Source organism: Anarrhichthys ocellatus, unplaced genomic scaffold (genome assembly GCF_004355925.1).
Source record: "Anarrhichthys ocellatus isolate YVR2014 unplaced genomic scaffold, GSC_Weel_1.0 scaffold62, whole genome shotgun sequence".
NCBI lineage: Eukaryota > Metazoa > Chordata > Actinopteri > Perciformes > Anarhichadidae > Anarrhichthys > Anarrhichthys ocellatus.
Window position 1 is genome coordinate 2049858 of NW_022280092.1, and position 19075 is coordinate 2068932.

The 19075-nt window shown below is 41.7% G+C and overlaps 1 protein-coding gene across 2 annotated transcripts in view; it reads right to left on the reverse strand.

The window, feature by feature from the left end:
* Positions 1–8310: 8310 nt before the first annotated feature.
* Positions 8311–19075, reverse strand: part of elfn2b (extracellular leucine-rich repeat and fibronectin type III domain containing 2b) — a 58783-nt gene continuing 48018 nt past the window's right edge. For both annotated transcript variants that reach the window (XM_031872101.1, XM_031872102.1), the window contains one exon: positions 8311–18884. In XM_031872101.1, coding sequence (XP_031727961.1) covers positions 16314–18884 — 2571 coding nt within the window. In that variant the 3' untranslated portion in view covers positions 8311–16313. The remainder of the gene's footprint in view (positions 18885–19075) is intronic.

Genomic DNA, 19075 nt, shown 5'->3' on the forward strand with positions numbered 1-19075 from the left:
TAAAAACACATTCAACATTCATTACATGTCATCTATTTTTAAGCACATTGAATAAAACATCTGGCAGAATCCTGAATGCTCACTCTACATAAAAAATGCAGAGGAGGCCTTCCAACAGGTTTTTAATGAGCCTGATTGGTTGGAGGAGACATGTGAGTGAGTGAGTGTGGCTCATTTGTGTGACACCTCAGCTCCAATTCATGACATATTTGTATTCAAGCACTGCTGCCTCTGCACAGCTAATACCTTTGTTGCACTGTTGTTGTCAGCAGAATCAGGACTCTTCTGTGATTACCGGAGCTAATTACAATACAAATACAGGACAATTATCTTTGAGATGGTGTAAAGCCATATTAATGAAGTTGCTATTCTTGCTTATTGTAATTCTTGCTTATTGTAATTAGTATGAATGCCCAGGCAACAATGATTGTTGCCTGGGCATTGGTCATTCAGTCTCGCTGTTATCTGTGGTTGTACAGTTCTCATTAATATCATTCTACATTGTACGTGTCATATTTCTGCTATTATAATAGAAAAAACAACACCTTCCTGGAGCATTTGAGGGAACAAAACACTTTAATGGTTATTCACATAGAGTTGTGTGCAGTGCACATGTAATTGCTTGCATTGAAAACCAACAGAATATAATGTTAAAACAGAGTACATTACATATTGGTTCAGTGGGCTCCGATACCCTGAGGGAGTTTCCACACCCTTCTAAAAACAGAGAAATTGTCTCATGTTAGATCACATAAGAGAGAGGGGCTGAGCAATGACCCAGTCGGCCAGGGTTGATACTGCTGAAAGTGAAACATGAATAATGGCCGATTTAAGCTTGACGGATCCGTGAGGGTTGCGAGTGTCCACACAGCCAAAGTGACATCACATGATCAGACACGCCTATATTGGCAGGGGTCCTGTGCAGCGGTTTCCACTGATGCAGATGGGTCGAAACTATGATGAAAACGTGCTGTGGCATGAGTTCCCGATACACTGCCCCCTTCAGTTTGGGAGAATATTGGTTTGCCGCAAGCAGAAGCAGGCACAAAGAACAAAAGATCCAAATGTTTCCTCCACATGATTTCACGTCAGCTCATATCCGTGCAGAAAGTATAACCAAGGCTGAAGAGTCTATAAACAGCCATACTAGCGGCTCTGTGAGGCTGCAGTGCTTTGAGCTGAACATCAGCATTCTAACATACAATGATGATGTTAAGAAGGTATTGACCTCAAGCAGCATTTATGAGTTTATTCCATTTACGGTTTTGTCTCCTGACTTCGGGTTGCTATTGGCTATATGAAACACAAGTGAAAAGTTGCCATTCTGATCGGTTCATGCAGCCTACAATACCTTTCTCAAAGTTGGGAACACGTCCAAATCTTTGAGTATAGGTCCTATAGCCTGACATTACTTCCTCCACAGATATCACACACTTGTTGATACACAGTAATAAGTGTTTCAAGCTGCAGTGTGCAGTGTAACAGTGTAACTGAAACCAAATGAGTCCCTGCTGTGTTTTGGATGAAGAAGTCCTGCATCAGGACATGACGCACTGTGACACACTACACAGGATAACACAATCAACAGTTGCGCCAAACGACCATTGTCATTTCCGATCCAACTCTATGCCCATATGTCTCCTGGGTCAGGCTAAAATCTGGCTTATATTGTTTAGTCTGAACAGCATTAGCATGCTAACATTTGCCAATTAGCACGAAATACAGAATAAGGATGTAGTAGAGATGTGAAGATGAGGTTGATGGGAAAATAACATTTTGAACTGATGATAGTGCGATATGAAAAAAAAGTAATTCATGTATATGATTTTGGAACCATAAATGTCTGTACAAAATGTCGTGCAAATCCAGCTGGTAGATGTTTTATTTCACAGCAAAAAAAAAACTGATTGATGACATGGATTCCCAAGTCGCTGCACTTTGCTCAACAGCAAAATGTACAAAAGGAAACCATGCAATGAGTGAGGACCTAAAGAGAGATAAGAAAGGATTAAAGAATGGAGGAGGTTTAAAAAAGTGAAAGAGGGTGGGACGGAGGCATGAAGAGACATTAAAATGAGCCTTAATAGTTTTCTAAGTGCACAGGGTGATTCCTGACATGCTGTTAATGCCGGAGTTAGGATGACACATCGTATTCAAAGTAATTACATGGTGCCATGGAAGGCTTTTAAATCCTTACCAGCAGTAGCTGCTAGTGCTGTACTTGTTTTTCTAGACAGAAAGAACATCAGAGCTGGATAGACCTACTGTTAATCTACTCTCACTACAGCACAGAAGGAGTAGCACAATTTTAACTGCGTGTAGCTGTGTAACCTGTACAATTTTGAGGTTAAAGCACTGCTAAGCCACACCTTAACCCAGCCCCACCCAAGAGTATTCTCTTTATATGTACAGGTCAATACGCAGAGGAGTGGAAATTAGACAGATACGTGGCCCCTCGTGTGCAATTGTACAAATATGTATAAAAACAGGTAAAAATGCTGCAATATAAAAATACGACCACTTTACTGTTATGAAATAATTCCTGAATGCAATTCAAAATCTGTGAACCTGTGAGTAAATTTAGGGTAGATTCCTAAAATCTGGATATCTTGCATTAGTGGTTTATCAAGGTATTTTAGTCTTTCTGTTTTAGACGAGTTCTTGTGATGGGTGGCAATGACAAATCCTCCAGTTGTGTGGAAAATGTTCACTGCCTTAAACGACCTCTTAGAGAGAGCAGCAAAGGCTCGGTGGTGACAGCTGGGAGAAGAACGTGAGCAGGGTCCTTGCTGCCGGGCTTACTGGCGACGTCAGCGACCCTGCCTTGATGAGCGGCGCTCTCACACAACTGTCTGAACTCTCATCGCAGATACAGAGTACTGTCACCTTTTCTCCTGCTCACACATCCATCATAGTGAAATGTCAGAGGTGTGTGCAAATAGAAGAAGAGGAGGTTTCAACCATGCTACCAAATAAATGATGTACTACGGTAAATTACAGGAGAGAAATACTAACAATTCTTTTCCACGCACAAACAATTCTGTTAGCAAGTTGGTGGCCATGCACTGAAAACCGTCACCATTAAACATTAAACAAAGCAACGTGCCCGTTCCTTTGAGAGACGTCTTTGTTGTAAATTACACAACCAAATTTAAATTTGGGATTTTTTGAAGAAAATAAATGAATAAACAAAAGGAAATAGCTGTTACCCCTCTGTGTTAAAATGGTCTTTGAAGCACTGACAGCAAAATTGAAATGTTGCAAAGTTGCAATCTCCTCAACCTTTGGAAGGAACCATTTAAGACTCAAAATAGAGAGAAGTTCTGCAGGGAAAGAGCAATGGATACAATGAGTTATTAATAGGTCTTTTGGCTTTTTGGCTTATTTTTTTGGTGCATACACCTTATGCCTTGTTTACATGTGCAATGCATACAACCTTCAGAAGCAGTAGGATGGTATTCACAGAGAGAACTCTTAATGTAGCCATGGTTGTAAGCAGTCCTCTTCCTCATGTCTCTTATAATGCACCTTCAATTCAAACATCATTCATACAAAGATTTATATAATTGATATTTATACAGCCCAAATACAAACATTATGTGTCTCTTCTTCTGGACATATGCAGTGTTGTATAGCTTATGAGCGCACTTACTATTCTGCATTCAGTATTGATTTGCTGTTGTTATATGAAAGTCATTACATTCAATGATTGTTACTGTCATTCAGAGCTCCATCTTTATTTCAAACCTCATATTACCTCCAGTAAGAAACAACATCCAATCTTCAACTTCCAGACTTGTGGACCCCCTGCAGCTTTCTAGTTTCAGAGCAGATAGTTTTCAATTTTGGCTTTTTTTAAAAATCCACATCTCACAGTCACTTCTGTAAGTTTGTGGAAGGCTGACATAAAACAGCTTGAGCTCGCTTGTTTCTGTGTGACTATTGGCAAACTTCACAAGAGTTCCAGCAGACACAGAGATTAATATTTAGAAATTGTTACACATTTACAATTGTTTGGGTGAAGGTTTCCTGTAATTCCAGCTGAACATTAAAAACTTAGTTTTGATTGAAGATTGGAGTGAAAGTCTTGTAGTAGTATTTTGAGTAATTTAGTGGTAAATTAACTTGTTTGGGATTGAATAGAGATTTGTGAGGAGGGGGTGCCCTTGACCCTGAGGTTGGGGGGTTGGGTGCATGTTGGTGGTTCACATGGACCAGCTATTCATTCAGTAGGAAGAACTGTAGACAATCACACTATTTGTAAGAGATGCTATACTGTGGAATTCTCTAAATGACTTTTTTTAAATGCCCACCAGGGAGAAGCGAGAATTTTCATTTCATTATGTTTATTTATTTATTGGTAATGTAACGGGTGTAGTTAGGACCCAGGAGCAGTACGACAACACCAGGACTGGTATGATTTGAGTTCTTTATTTGCAACACACGACAGGCAGAAGATTCTCTGGAAGAATCCGACAGGTTTCTCGTGGTCAAGGACAGAAGGGCTGAGTAAGTTACCAGGGCAGAGGCAAGGCGAGGTAGTCCGGGACAGGCAGGGTCGGCAACAGGGTGATTCCCTGTTGCCGACCCTGCCTGTGAGTCTGCCTGTGAGCCTGTGAGTCTGCCTGTGAGCCTCCATGGGTGAGTGCGGGAAAGTTGAGCATGAATACAAAGAACGATCTGGCAGTGAGTGTGTCTGAGGCAGGGGTTTAAATAGTGAAGAGGCAGAGTGAGCAGGTGAGAGTGATGAGCTGATGAGGTGAGTGTGACTGGCAGGTGCACTGAATGAACTAATTAGGTGAGTGAAAGGTGGATAGAAGTGACAGAGCTGTGACAGGTAATTTGGGGGAAGCAACCTTTTAAATTAAATGAAAGGGGGAAAAAGATCACCTCCGTGAAGCAGTGAAGTCTAAAAAAAACCCAATAAAAGTCTATATATTATAGGCGTATATGCAAATACACTGACAGTAGATAACTTTGCTAAACTGGTGTTGAGTTCAGAAAACACTGAAATTCCATTCTTTACACTGAGGCAACTACAGTATCTACAGTAACTTGTGTGGTTTAGTCCAATAAATTGTGTTTTCATTATTAGGCCTGCCATTGTTGCCTTATTTCAAATTGATTTAATACGTTCAATGCTTGCAGGGATGCCACTACTGCAAACAATATTGCATTTCAGCAGCAAAAATGAAAACTCCTTGTATTGATAATGAAGTTGGTACGCCAAAACAAAATATAGTGATTCAACCAGGGGAAAAAACTTGCTGAAGATAAAAATGTATAGGCAGCTTTGATGGAACACAGCCGCTTTGTTCTCTCTATTCTTGAATAAACTTGGATGCTGTGCACAACAGTGGTTTACTGTGCAGAAGAGCATGCAGGTAACGGTACGATCACAGTGCCACATTTGAAGATTTAAATATTTATTAATGAAGTTACCGCTGCTGTGTGACGGCCACAGTGAACAGAGTTAAAGAAAAGGAGAAAATACTTTCTACATTTGTTTGGTCAGCGTAAGACATTGTCAGGCTGGAAAGAAGTTGAAAACTGCTGTGCATATATACAGTACAGCTGGGTTACATCACTTATTCCCAATAAACCCCCCCTTAATAAAGAAATAAGAGTTTATCTTTAATAGGTTGAACTTAATTGACATTCAACCCCATAACATTCATGCTGATTAAAGCTCGGTGGGTTTAAATAGCCCCAATTAAAACAGACTAATAACTCACAGTCTCAAACGAAGATGAATGTCACAGGACTCAAGATACTATAATTACATTCTGACACATACTGTCACACACTCATGCATGTGCTGACACACACACACACACACACACACACACACACACACACACACACACATATTTCTGTTCATCCTCTTAACTTTGATCACTTTTGATTCATCACATTCTGATGATCATATTCTTTTGAACATTGAATTCCTGCATTGAGGGGGTTACAGTCATTTTCTCCCAGCAGTGTGTGTGTGTGTGCGTGTGTGTGTGTGTGTGTGACGTCAAAGGGAGATTATAGTAAGTCTCACACTCTCTGGTCAATAAAAGTTGTGGAGTTCCCACAGAATTTTGGAGGTCAACTCTGTTCTCCTTTTCTTTACTGCATAGTACTTTGATCATCTGCTCTTTCATGTGTTTGACTTCCTTTGTGTCTGTCTCTTTTTATATGCACACAAACACACACACACACACACACACACACACACACACAATGTAGTAACACAATAAGAGGTGTGGGCGTGAAAGGGCACACATAAATAGCAGGCAGGATTAACTGTTAGTGTAAAACGCAGAAAGGATAGTCAAGGGTTAATCCAGCCCCCTAATCCTCAGGCGATAAAGAGCTTAACATGGAGGGTTGGGAGTTATAGATATTTGGAAATGTGGAATATTTCTATAGCTGCTCAGTTTGGTTTACAGAACTCTCAGCAGGGAGGTTGAGGCAACAATAAAAAGAAGAGGATGTTGGTGTGTGTGTGTTTTTTGAGATGGACAGAGCAAAACCATAGTGAGAGAGAGAAATAAGATACAAAAGGAAAATATGATGAATGATGAATGATGTCATGCAGTCAAAAGTAGAGAGAGACAGATATCCAGGGATATTTGACACACAGTGAGTTTTATTTTATTGGACTCATCCTGCCAAACTTAAATCTATCTAACACCGATGCCTCAAAAACTTTTTTTTGTGTTTTCTTCAGAGGCACTTTTATCTTTTTTTAGTTACACACTAAATATTTCAGATAAAATGGATAGAAACCCAGCTGTCATGATGGTACATTCATTTTTAATCATTTGAACTTCGTCAGGTTACAACATTGGGGCAGACAGCCTCCTGCTGGCTCAGACAGTCCTTGTTGAGACAAAAGGATGATCTCTTATGGCAAAATGTTTTTTAGTCACACAAAGTTTTCCAACGTTAGCAGATAGCTAAACCACGTTTCTCATTAGAAACTGTATTGAGGCCAGAGTACAAAGCAGAATAAAGCTGAACGTAACAGTCACACGGCGGGAGGGCTTATGGTCCACATTGACTGATTCAGGGTATAGCTGCCCCCATCAAAGTTATCATCGACTTTAGAGCAGTAGCAGCGTGATCCAAAGGGTCCTCCGATCATAGACCTAGAGTTATAACAGCATACTACTGTTATTTTTCACCCCAGTTTTCAGTGTAAATGGGTCAAAGTCAAATGACTACACTCTCTCTCATGACACACAAACATGACCACAACATGTAACAACCTCGTGTAACAGGCGCACCGAGAGCGAACCTCCGTTCCCTCCCGTTCCATCGTGCTCTCCATCCCGAGTTGTGGAGTTCAGGGGAGCTGATGCCACAGTCTGCAACATACTTGATAGACTGTCGAGCACAAAGCAATGGGTCACCACTGAATCATGCACATCTCCCTACAAGTCCTTTTTTACTAAACTGAAGGTGGGGGCACCATAGCACAGATTTATAATCTCCCACAAAGCAGGGTTGTTTTACCGTCCTCATTATCCCTTATCATTTTGGTAAAATATGAGAGCTAAATGTATGGTATAGTATAGTCATCATGGGTGTCATTTTCAATTGAAATTCCAATCCAAAGCATCTCTTTATAGTCCTTAAAGATAATCAGTCTATAGTTTAAGTATCTGCCTGATTTAGAATGTTATGTTTTCTGTCAGCCTTTGCACATCAAATTTTACAACCACGGTGCGTGATAAGATGAGTAAATCCCGATGATTCTTCTGTAGTCAAAGCGTGTCCAACCAGCACTTTGAATGCAACACCAGCAGATCCCACGACCCTCTCTGCCTTCAGGTTCTGAAAGCTCCCTGGTTGTTCTCTGTCATCCTACTCATTAAATTTGAATGTTCAGCAAAGCGTTTGCTCACACTAGACTTAAACATCCGAGTCTCTACAGAACCGCGACTGAGGTGGACGTGTTTGTCATTTTCATGAGTCATCAAGTTGAGCTTTTTTTTTCCCACCCTCTTTGAGTACCCATCTGTGCCTGTGTAGCAGGGCCCTCAAAACACTGAGAGGCTTTAATGGAGAGAACAAGTGGCCAGTGGTGTGTGTGTGTGTGTTGGTACGGGAAATCCCACAATCTCTCACAATAGACAGTCCAGGTGCTTTGCAGCCCTCAGTGCATGAATATTTTAATTGTGTTCATAAAGTATAAATACAGTATGTAGTCGTACACACCACACGCATATCTTAACAAATTAGTGAATCCCGAGTGACAACTTTATAATACAAATTAAAATAAAATTCCAGTGAATCAAAGAGACTTTGTACACGTTTTTCATTTTTAATTACAAATTTATTGCAAATATAGAAATAGATCTTTTGTACAGAAATCGCAAAGGGAAAAAAATGTCAATATCAGCAACAGATAATTAAAGAAAGAAAAAAAGCCAAGAATTGTTCCCATTATCCAAACCTTTGTTTTGGTCTTTCCCTTTTGGTCACTAAACACCAGTGAGTAGAGTTGAAACCAGAGGGGAGAGTCACATTAGATTCCAATAGAAGACTTTTGACCATGTCAACTTGGCAAGATCCCTATACTGACACAAATGTGACATAAATGGCAGGATAGGAACTAAAATTACATGATATTGATCTTGGCCTTGTAGGGGTCACTCAGATGGTGGCTCTACTTTCACACTTCAGTGATTACACACCGTATATTAGATGGTTGTGCTGTAACTTTTTAAGGGGTTATTTATAGTATTTAAAGCTCATTTCAGCTGATACAACCTGTAAAACAGTGAAACGCCTCTTCTCACAGTTCCTCGTGAGTGTTGGAAAAATGAATAAAAAAAACATGCTTTTGCAAAAGGTAGAGAATATGCCACTAAAAGGAATGTAAAATATGAGACTACAGCAAAAGGAATGCAACGGTTCTGCCGCTGAAACCCATTGCATATTGTAGCTTTGTGGGATGTCAGATTGGGCAATTGTATCCCTAAACTCAAAGGAATTAGAGCTCAGTAGAAGTCAAATCAATACTGACTGAGCAGGTTTATATCCCTAATCCTTACTGAATATTAGTTGGATTTAGTTCTGCATCATTTAAAAGTAACTGTTTCTGCATCATGTGTACTTTTCTTGCTGCAAGGCCAAGACACTGTTAACGTTTGAACCAATCAACCCAGAGACATTTAATTTCCTCAAAGAGTCGAGGACGAACCCTCTCTCCCCTGCCTTCTCTCTGTCAACTGACAGACATTTTTTGGGGGCCGCTGAGTTTTCAATCTCTGCCACTGACAAGGCCAATCATTCTGACTTGCCGAGTATACCCCAGCACCGGACTGTGTGTTCGGAATAGCAATGGATGCCCAGCTATCTGCTATCTGTGCGCACAGAAAACATTAACATTGATGAGAATGACGGGCTCCTGACACTTTAAAGGCTCTACTAGAACCAATTATACTTCACTTTTTTCTTCTAAAAACAGATGCATATCAGATGTTTTTTGAAACGCTCCTGTACAGACTATATTCATGTTTATAAGGACTTCCCATTTAGACGTGACATATTGTCTTAGTTTCTACAGCGGCGCAGCTATCTAGTCTTTTTTAATCAAGTCGAGTTGCAGTCTTTTCTGTGCACACAAAAAGCTATTCAGCAGAAGACAGAGTGTATAATACAGTGCATAATAAAAATGATAAAAGACTGATTTACAACTGGCTGGATGTAAGATGAATTAAATTAACAAGTTAGGAAACCAGCAGGCAGTGAGAGCAGAAGAGTCACTGATTTAGCTCACAGCGAGTGGGCTGAGGCTGAGGGAGAAGCTGCTGATGCTGCATTGATTTGCCAGTGACTTCCGATTGGGATTATGTTAAAAACCATTAGACAATCTGCAGTGTGTGTGTGTGCGCTTGCGTCACTCACTCTTCTTTGAACATATATTGTCACATATTATGTAAAAACTTTTTTCCTTTTTTTTCTTTTCCACAGAGGAGGCGGCTGAGTTAAAGATACAACCACGAACTGTGACAGGGCCGCGCCTCAAGCCAAAGAAGATAGCTTTGCATGTCTGCCATGGAAAATAATCGTTGCAACCACGAAGAACAGAGTGCAGTTTTCTCATAACAGATGGATGTAAACACCCACTAGCCTCAGACATTTTTGTGCTGCACACTCCAACAGCCTGTGGCAAAAAAGAGTAGTAATGGTAACTGCAGTGTCAGTACATCATACAAGTACCCCAAATGAAAACCAATGGGTAAGAATGTAAATAGAAAACGTCACAGAGAATAAAAAAAACAGCTAAAACCTAAATGTTAAAATCAAAGGTACTTGACACAACTGTATTTCAGCCCCTACAGTTTTTGTTTTCAATGTACGTCCACTCATTGTACACAACAATATATTTTTGTCTCTCAAAAAAATACAGGGAGTCATGCAAATATAACAACTTTTCTTTTATGTAGTACACTATGTTAAGCGTTCTCTGTTTTTAAACCTTTATGACACATATCATTGCAAGTACTAAAAGTCCATCCCTTGGTTCCCGATAACCAACCCACCCGACCCACCAAAGAAAAACCTAAAAAAAATAAACAAAGACAAACGGCCAACTGAAAATAGAGAAACACAGACATATCAAGAGATCAGGCTGAGTATAAAACATCCACAGAAGCATTTTTTTTTTTTTTTAAACCTTAGTATTTTTTTTAAATCTTTTATCTAGTGTACAAAATTCACAGATATTTCACAGATTCTTTAAGTCCTTTATCCGTCTTTGGAAACTGAACCTTGCAGAGTTAATGCATAAGTGTAAATAAACATGTTATTTTTGTGTGCGTGTGTGTGTAAAAAGTGTTGAAAAAAGGGTCCATAATGTGGCAAACCTTTATTTGGCTTACAATACAAATGCTCTTCTGCTCAGAATACTTTTTGTTCAGAATTATAAGATGTCTCTCCACCTTTTTAAACGCGAACAAAGAAGTCCAAAATCCATCCCTGTGTGTGTTTTTTTTAAGCTTAAAATAGCTCACGAGTATTTCACCAGCACGGTTGTTAAATTAGAGATGAGTTGAACATGTGTAGCCTGCTACATTGTGACGAAGTCAGGGAATGCTTTCAACATAAACTCTTACTTAGAGTGGTGCTTGGCAGTTGAAAAGGCAGCGTTGGCAGTAGCTCAGCCTGTCAGAGCTGCCTCATTAAAAGAGTGACCAAGAAATCAGTCACGCCAAGACATATTTCATTTCTCTCAAATGACTTCTTCTTCAGTCTTTAGATAAATACAATTTCACATCAGCGTTACATTTCCAAAAATGGCATGCGTTTAATTTGTATGTCTTCTGTGGCTATCATGAGGGGGGGGGACACAGTACAGTTTCCCATTTATCAAATTTGTCACATTATCCACTCAGGCTAATCTCCCACACAGTAAGCTAATGGACTTAATAGACTGTTGGACAAAAGGTCTGAAGATACCAATTGAAAGGATTTGTGGCCCACTGTCAGTGTCACAGTAATACCTGTCTGTCACCTGCCTTGAAAGCAAGTGGAAATGAAGCTGTCCTCATTTAAGGCTTTAGAGAAGCTGCTTTCAGTTGTCAGAAATGCCGAAGTTTGTGAATATTTTGTTGTTCCCACAATATGCTCCTGTTATGTGTGTGTGTGTGTGTGTGTTTGTAATGGTTCATTTGCAGCAGCACAATGAATCATGCATGGTAAGTTTTAGTGCAGCCATGCTGCCACATCTTTTATGTCTGCCTGCATTTAGCCCAAAACCCCTCTCTTAGTGCTCTCCTCTCTTTGAAGACCTTGCCCATTACCTGCCTTTCAGGAAAAGAGTGATTTTAGTTGAGTTAGGCTGTGACTCATTCTGACTCACTTTTTTATTTCCCAGTTTTCTCACACTCTTGAGTGTGTGTGTGTGTGTTTTGTGCATGCACAGATTTGTGTTTATTTTTTCTTCTGCTTCGTGAGAAGATGATCCAGTAAATGATCAAGCAAAAGAATGACTACACAGATTTTTCTGTCTGTGATTAGTATTGCAGCCTCATATTACCCCCCAAACGGTGATGATCGCTCATAAAAGCAATGGCGGATCACACGGGTAAAAAGTGAACCGTGTCGAGGGAGGACTGAAGCCTTTTACTCTGGTCTTTGATAACAGAAGCATTTAACTCCTTTAGTCATTTAGAAAGTGATTAGATGTAAACCCACACCCAATTTTTAGCTCTGATTCATTATTTAAGAAACTGGAGTTTAGTTTAAATGGGCCAAGCTTTAAATATCAGAGAGCATCAAAGGATTAACATGTTAACTAGAAATTGAAAGCATCTGTGATCTTCTGGCGGTATGCACAGATAAGGGAAGAGACCGAAGCCAGACTCCCACAAAAAGAGGATTAAACATTAATAGCACATTAGATGGCTTTCTCACGTCTGGCTTTCCTGTGGCTCTGAGACAAACAACAAGGAGGGTGCTACAAAAAGGACCATTGATCAGTGTGTGAGCCACCCTCCAGGGGTTCAACGAGGATATGAGCAGCATGAGAAGGAAGAGAAGGTTTTTGTTTGGTGCTGGCTTTGTGGGACAAAAAAAACCTGAAGAAATGACATGGCTACTGGGTAAATATGTCTGATACTGCTTGAGATTTTAATAATTCAGCTGGTTTTTTTCAAAAGTTAAAATTGTAGATATAAACAAATGTGTATTTTGTGTAAAGCAGTCTTCATTTCCATCTTACACGACATCTTATCTCGTGGTTATTTCGGTAGCAGGCTTTCAAGTAATTACTAATGCTGAGAAACTCAATATCCCCTCAACAATAGCACTCATTTGAGTCGTGGTGAAAACACTGTGTATACAAATCATTAGAAAGATTGGCCCTTCTCCCACCAGCACTGACGATGTTCTCCGATTCGCCAGTAATGCTGTATCATCATTAGAATTTCATTCAAACAAATGTGTGAATGAAATTTGAGCAGAAGAGCACTTGAACATACATCCGTCCCCCTGAAAATCTATCTCCTGAAAAACACAATGGTGTGTGAAGTGTTGAAATAGAGAATGTACGAGTTAAAAAATCATCCATGAAAACAGTAATAATCAGGATTTTCTGTCACATTACATCTTGTCAGATAGATAAACATGAATGGCAACTGAAATGATGCGCAATCCCAATATTACTGCTGTTACACTTATCCTCAGTGTCTATTTCTGTAAACTTGTTATGGCAGTTGATGATCTGGGGAGTTAAACACACCACGTTCCTTCTGCGGGATCAGGTACTCTTACAGAACGTACCAGCAAAGAAAATCTTTGGAAAACGTCTCATATCAGCTAACAAGAGATCAGCGGGAGACATTTCCAAGGCTGTACGTTCATCACATGGTGCTTTATCATATACGGAAGGAGAGGAGGTGCATCCCAGCTTTTACTAAATGGTGACAGTGAGGCTGCTGAATTAATGCGGTCCATTCACAGGAGAACACTGTCTCCAAGGGTAATTGACCCTGACTGTATGCAAACATCTTTATAAAACAAGGAAAATGAGACGGAGATAACTGAAAACAAAGAGGGAGGAGGAAACACACAGATCAATATGGAGATACCAATAAGGTCAATTCATACTTTCTGCATGGGTCCGCTTTGGCATGCGTGATGTAAATACCGTCATCCACCCATGTCCGTTGGGGTCCATGCGGACCCTATGTGAACATCTGCATGCAGTCAGAAAGTTGTGACCGCATGGACTGTATGAATAGCATGTGCGCAGACGGTGCATGCTCCAGTTTTGTTTCCACACTCCAGTCCAGTTGGTGGCTGAGCACTTCTAGCTAATTTGCCAAGAAGAAGATAATAAAATGAGATGCTTGTTTTTAAGAGTTTTTGCAAGGAGTTTTGCCATTACCCACATTTAAACAAACAGACCTTTCAAGAAATACAAAGACAGCCGAATGCCGTTGAACTCCTGGTAAACTTCTTTATGGTGCATTAAAACTCTACCAACTGGAATGAAGGAAGGATCAGGAAATGCGCACGTGTGGAGAGCCAGACCGGCACAGACTCTCAATTGTAGTTTGAATGGAACTGCCTCGTGCGACTAAACACGGAGAATATGTCCGAGGCATGAAACACAACCCTCTCATATTTGCACACCGTATGCACAGTGCATGCAAAAAAAAATCAACTGCTCTGAGAAAGAGGAAAAGAAGTGTTGATGTGTGTTGCACAACCCGAAGCCCTCCCTGCAAGAAAGGCAATTTCTCACTTTTGTCATTTAATAAAATGCAACAGGACATGTTCATGTCTCATGCTGCACCCATAACCCATTGGAGCTGTGAGAGCAGGGAAGGCAGTGGGAGGTGCGCCAACTCAACATCATACACAGAAAAGAAGTGAGGATCGAAAGAAAGATAAAAATGTTCCCAAATTAAATTTGTCACCATGTCTCATTTTCTCTGGAATATAACCCTGAACAAAAAAATGTGGAGCAAGGAACACTGATTCAGTTTTCACATTTTTAGGGTCTCAGATTGTGTATGTTAGCTGATTATGCAAAAAAATGTAAAGGCTGCACAGCACTTTGGGTAAGCAGGAAGCCTTTTGCCAGAATGCCGGGCAATGACATTATCGTTTAGGAAAATCACGAGTAGATCATTTGAATAGAAAAAGCCAGGTGGATGTATAATACTATACAACGATGGAGATTGGATCATGGCTGTGTTAGCAAGAGGCACTGCACTACTGTGGTATAGCATCACGGTCATGTGATGTATGTCTGGGCAAATACAACGAACATTGTTGATACTTGTACATTTGTCCATGCCATTAATAATCTAGTATCGTTTAGACTCAAACAACCAGCCAATTGGCAAGATATGACAGCTATTAATTAAAGTCAAATTGGGCACATACAATATAATCTGACAAGGCATGCCAACACCCACTTACACTGACCACTGTGTACCACACAGCCACACACACACACATAACCATGAGGCGTAAAGTGCAAGCAAACATGCCTGTCACGATTTGGCTAATTAGGTTATCAATAGACAACAATAGCATCAATTTCCAGAACAGAACAGACATGTTGGCAGTAATTAGAAGTGTCCTTTCCCTCTGTGCCTCGTTCCGTTTTAATGTTGGAGAAAGGTTTTGGAATGTACCGTGGTGCTCACGTTGAATGATATAAAGAGATTTCCCCATAACCTGCTTGTAATCTACTTACATTCACAGTGGCTGCAGAAAAATGACTTATATCCTTGCTTGCTTTTTCTTTTATACCCCCTCTTGCTTTCAAATTATCTTGGTTCTCTTGTCAGATATGGGTCGTGCCTTTTTGTAATGGGAGCTTATTTCCCTATTGTACACGTAAGTAGCATCTAATTACCTTCATAAAGGAGCAATATTTTGCCCCGTGTACTCCTTCAAATTACGTTCACATTTCTGATATTTACTTGGGTTAATGCTTGGACAACATTCTTTACATCACTCATTGAACATGCAAGAGTGTTAGTTGAAAAGATGTGTTGAACACTTCAGGGTGCAATCGCAGCACTATTTTACTTTAATCGTTCTCTCATGATTTCCTTATGCTGCTGGACCTTCAAGCCCACTTGACTGTATACTCATTGTTCATTTGTTCACTTCTTTCCAGATTTTCTTTTCTTGCTGTGACAGACGTTATTGACATGCAAATACCTCAGCTGCATGAATGACATCATGGAAGAGAGATAGGTTCTGCATTTGACAACTCTGTTCTCTAAACGGTATGTTGTCACTTGAAACAGAGCATAGATCTCACCCGTCAGTCTCCCTTCAGTTAGTCTTAGCATAGTCAAGAGCACCCAATACCAAATAGGAAACAAGATATTGGATCACACAAGCTTCAAATGAAGGATATCAGTATCTACTTGCTTTGATTACCCATAGATGAAAACATGGCACTGATAAAGACGGTTTATATGATCACAAAACATGATCACTCAAACAGTACTAAATTACACAGTTGGCATCTGCTGCCTGTGCTATACTGTAAATAAAAAACATAAACACTAAATGAGAATTATCCAGAAATGGTGCTACAATGACGTGTCAAATAAAACACCATTATGACGCTCATATCCCAGGCACAGTTTCGCAGTCCTTGCTTTAGCACAATATTCTATACACCTAGCATGCCAAAAAACAAAAAAACCCAAAGGCAAAATTTTGTCCTCGATTTTTCTCCCCGTGATCTTCAAATCGTTTCTCTGGCCCACAGGCCTAACAGGAAATAGTCTCCAAAACTCTTTTTCCCAAAAAGCCTATCTCTGGTCTCCCAGTCACAGCTTCTGCTGTGCTGACACCCCCTTCCAGTAATCAAGGATGTCATGCAGGTCCTCGCCTTTAGCGAACTGCACCTTTTTTCTAAGGGCATTTCCGGCCGTCACATAACAGGCCTCATCGCGCTGGCCTTTCCGGTAGGGACGAAAGCGCTCCCAGATCCGCAGTGAGCTCTCAGAGGAGTACTCAGGGCTGGAGGAGTAGCCAGAGTAACTGGAATGGTGGCGGGCAGGCGAAAGCTGGGAGTAAGATGCTGCATCCCTGCGAGAGCGCGTCAGGGGCTTCAGGAAGGAAACCTTCTGGGCTGGGGAACCTTGGTGGGAGCCTTCATAATATAGAGCTGGGACGGAGTGGCGGTGCTCCGAGCAGTGGTAGTCCTGCTGCACCTCCAGTTGCTGCTGCTGCTGCTGCTGCTGCTGCTGCTGCTGCTGCTGCTGCTGCTGCTGCTGTTGTTGTTGTTGTTGTTGTTGTTGTTGTAGTTGTTGTAATTGCTGCTGTTGATGGTAGTGGTGTTGCTTCTGGCTGTCCTGATGTTGGGCACCAACACCACCACTGTCGCAACCACCACCACCCCCTCCACAGTAGCTCCCACTCCTCACTAAAGGCAGCCTCTCCAGGGGCTCCCCACAGCCCACAGGACTGGCCCTGTCTGGGTACTGCTGCTGTTGTTGATTACAGGCATCTGGGCTCCGAGGCTCAGGAACATCCAGGCTATACACCCTAGCTCCTCCGCGGTCCCTGTCCCGACCCATAGAGCCACAAGACGTGGTGCTGCACTGTTTCTTCACAGCATTTACAATAACCACAGCTGCATCTGCACTCATTTGCCGCTGAATGGGACGTACAGCAGTGGCTGGTGGGGGGGGCCTGTAGGGGGGAGAGATGACAAAGCCACCGCCACTGATCCCTGGGCGCTCAGAGAGAGGAGCATTCAAGGCAGGGAGTGGAGGCGGAGGGGGTATTTTGTTGGGAGCAATGACTTGGCACGTCTCTGTCACCCCTTGGGAGAGTGGGATTAGGCCACGAGTAAGGGAGGACGTGCTCGTGGGAGGAGGGGAGGTGGGATTGGAGCAGGCTGTAGAGTTAGTACAGGCCCCTGAAGCAGCAACTGCTGCTGCATCCAGTTTGAGTGCATCAATGCAGTTGTTAATGATCTGGTTAACCTTGTCCACCTCCATGGCAATGGTGGAAATCTCCGATGCTGAGCCATGTCCGTCATCATCGGAGTCATCCCCAATATCAGTTCCATCATCGTCCCTCAAGTCCATCCCTCCATGCCCACCATCTCCCACCCTTTCCATCCCCGCCCCTCCAGTTCTGATATCCATATAGTTTCCTTTACTTGTAGCCATGGCCTCTGAAAAGGCAGTGGCCATCTTTTCCACTTGCGGGATAGATGAAAGTCTCGAGGAACTGGTGTTGGCTGAGTGGAGCATGCCCGAACTCGAGGATGCGGACATGGGAAGTTTGCCTCCATGGTGGTGCTGATACTGGTGATGCTCTCTGGACTGCTCCTGAAGCTTGTGGACTGCCAATGGATCGTTTGCCACTGCTGCCGCCACTTCTGGTCCATATCGCATTTCCAATATAGTTTTTTTGACGCAGATGGACTTCCTCTTCTCATCATGCATCCGTTTCTTACGTAGACAATAGTAGACAAAGCCTAAAATAATGAGCATGCCAAAAAGGCAACCGACAATGGTCATTATGTAGTGAGTAGTGGTGGAAGGTGTGGGGAGCATGTCATCTAGATCTTGAGCCCGAGTGGAAAACTGGAGGCAGGTGTGGTTGTAACGTTGAGAGTTCCGGATGGATGCTACACAGAAGGTGTAATTGGTGTGTGGCTTGAGCTTGTTGAGGGTGATCATCTCCTTCTTGTGTTTCAAATTCATGACGTCAGACACAAATGTGTGGTTGTATTGTGTTAGAATATACATTTTGCTGAAAGGATTTGGAATCTGCACAAGGAGAGAGGCTGATGACAAAGAGAAATGATGGAGCTTGATGCTGGGAATGAAGCTGTGTTCAGTTGATGAGGAAGAGGTGGTGGACTGGTTGTACGGCCCACCACCAAACATCTCTGGTCCCATCCCGGAAGGACCATCCAGATCTGGTGGGAGAGAGGTCATTCCTGGAATCATCACTCCATCTCGGCAGTGATGGTACAAAATGCTTTTCGCATTCCGACCAGCATGGCCAGCAGCGATTAGTAAGGGGTAGCCAAACATCTCCCGGGGCGTCTCACACTGGAGGCGATCGTAGGTGTGTGTTACATTGTTGAAGGAATCCAACCAGGTGAGGAAGCTGTAAAGATCACAGCCGCAATGGAATGGATTTGCTGCCAGTTCACACACCATCAGCCGGCTGAGAACTGTGAATGTGGATGGGTCAATGCGGCCAAGTTTGTTGGATGACAGGTCAATGCTGCTGAGACCGGGGCACTCCCAGAATGCATTGCTGGCAATAACCTCAATGAGGTTGTGCTGGAGAAAGAGGCATTGCATGCGGCCGAGCCCTCTCATCATACCCTCAGTTAAGTTTGTCAACTTGTTGTAGCCCAGCTGAAGAACCTGAGAAAAACACAGAAGAAGCATTTGGGCATTTTTTTCTTTTGATATTGCGGGCCTAGTTTTACTCATAATTTGTAATTTATACTTATAATAAAATTTGAATCTGACTTAATAAATGAGATTCAATCATGCTGCAGCATTTCCTATAACAGAGTTCATTATCAATTCATTATGGTCTCCCTCTAATGCAT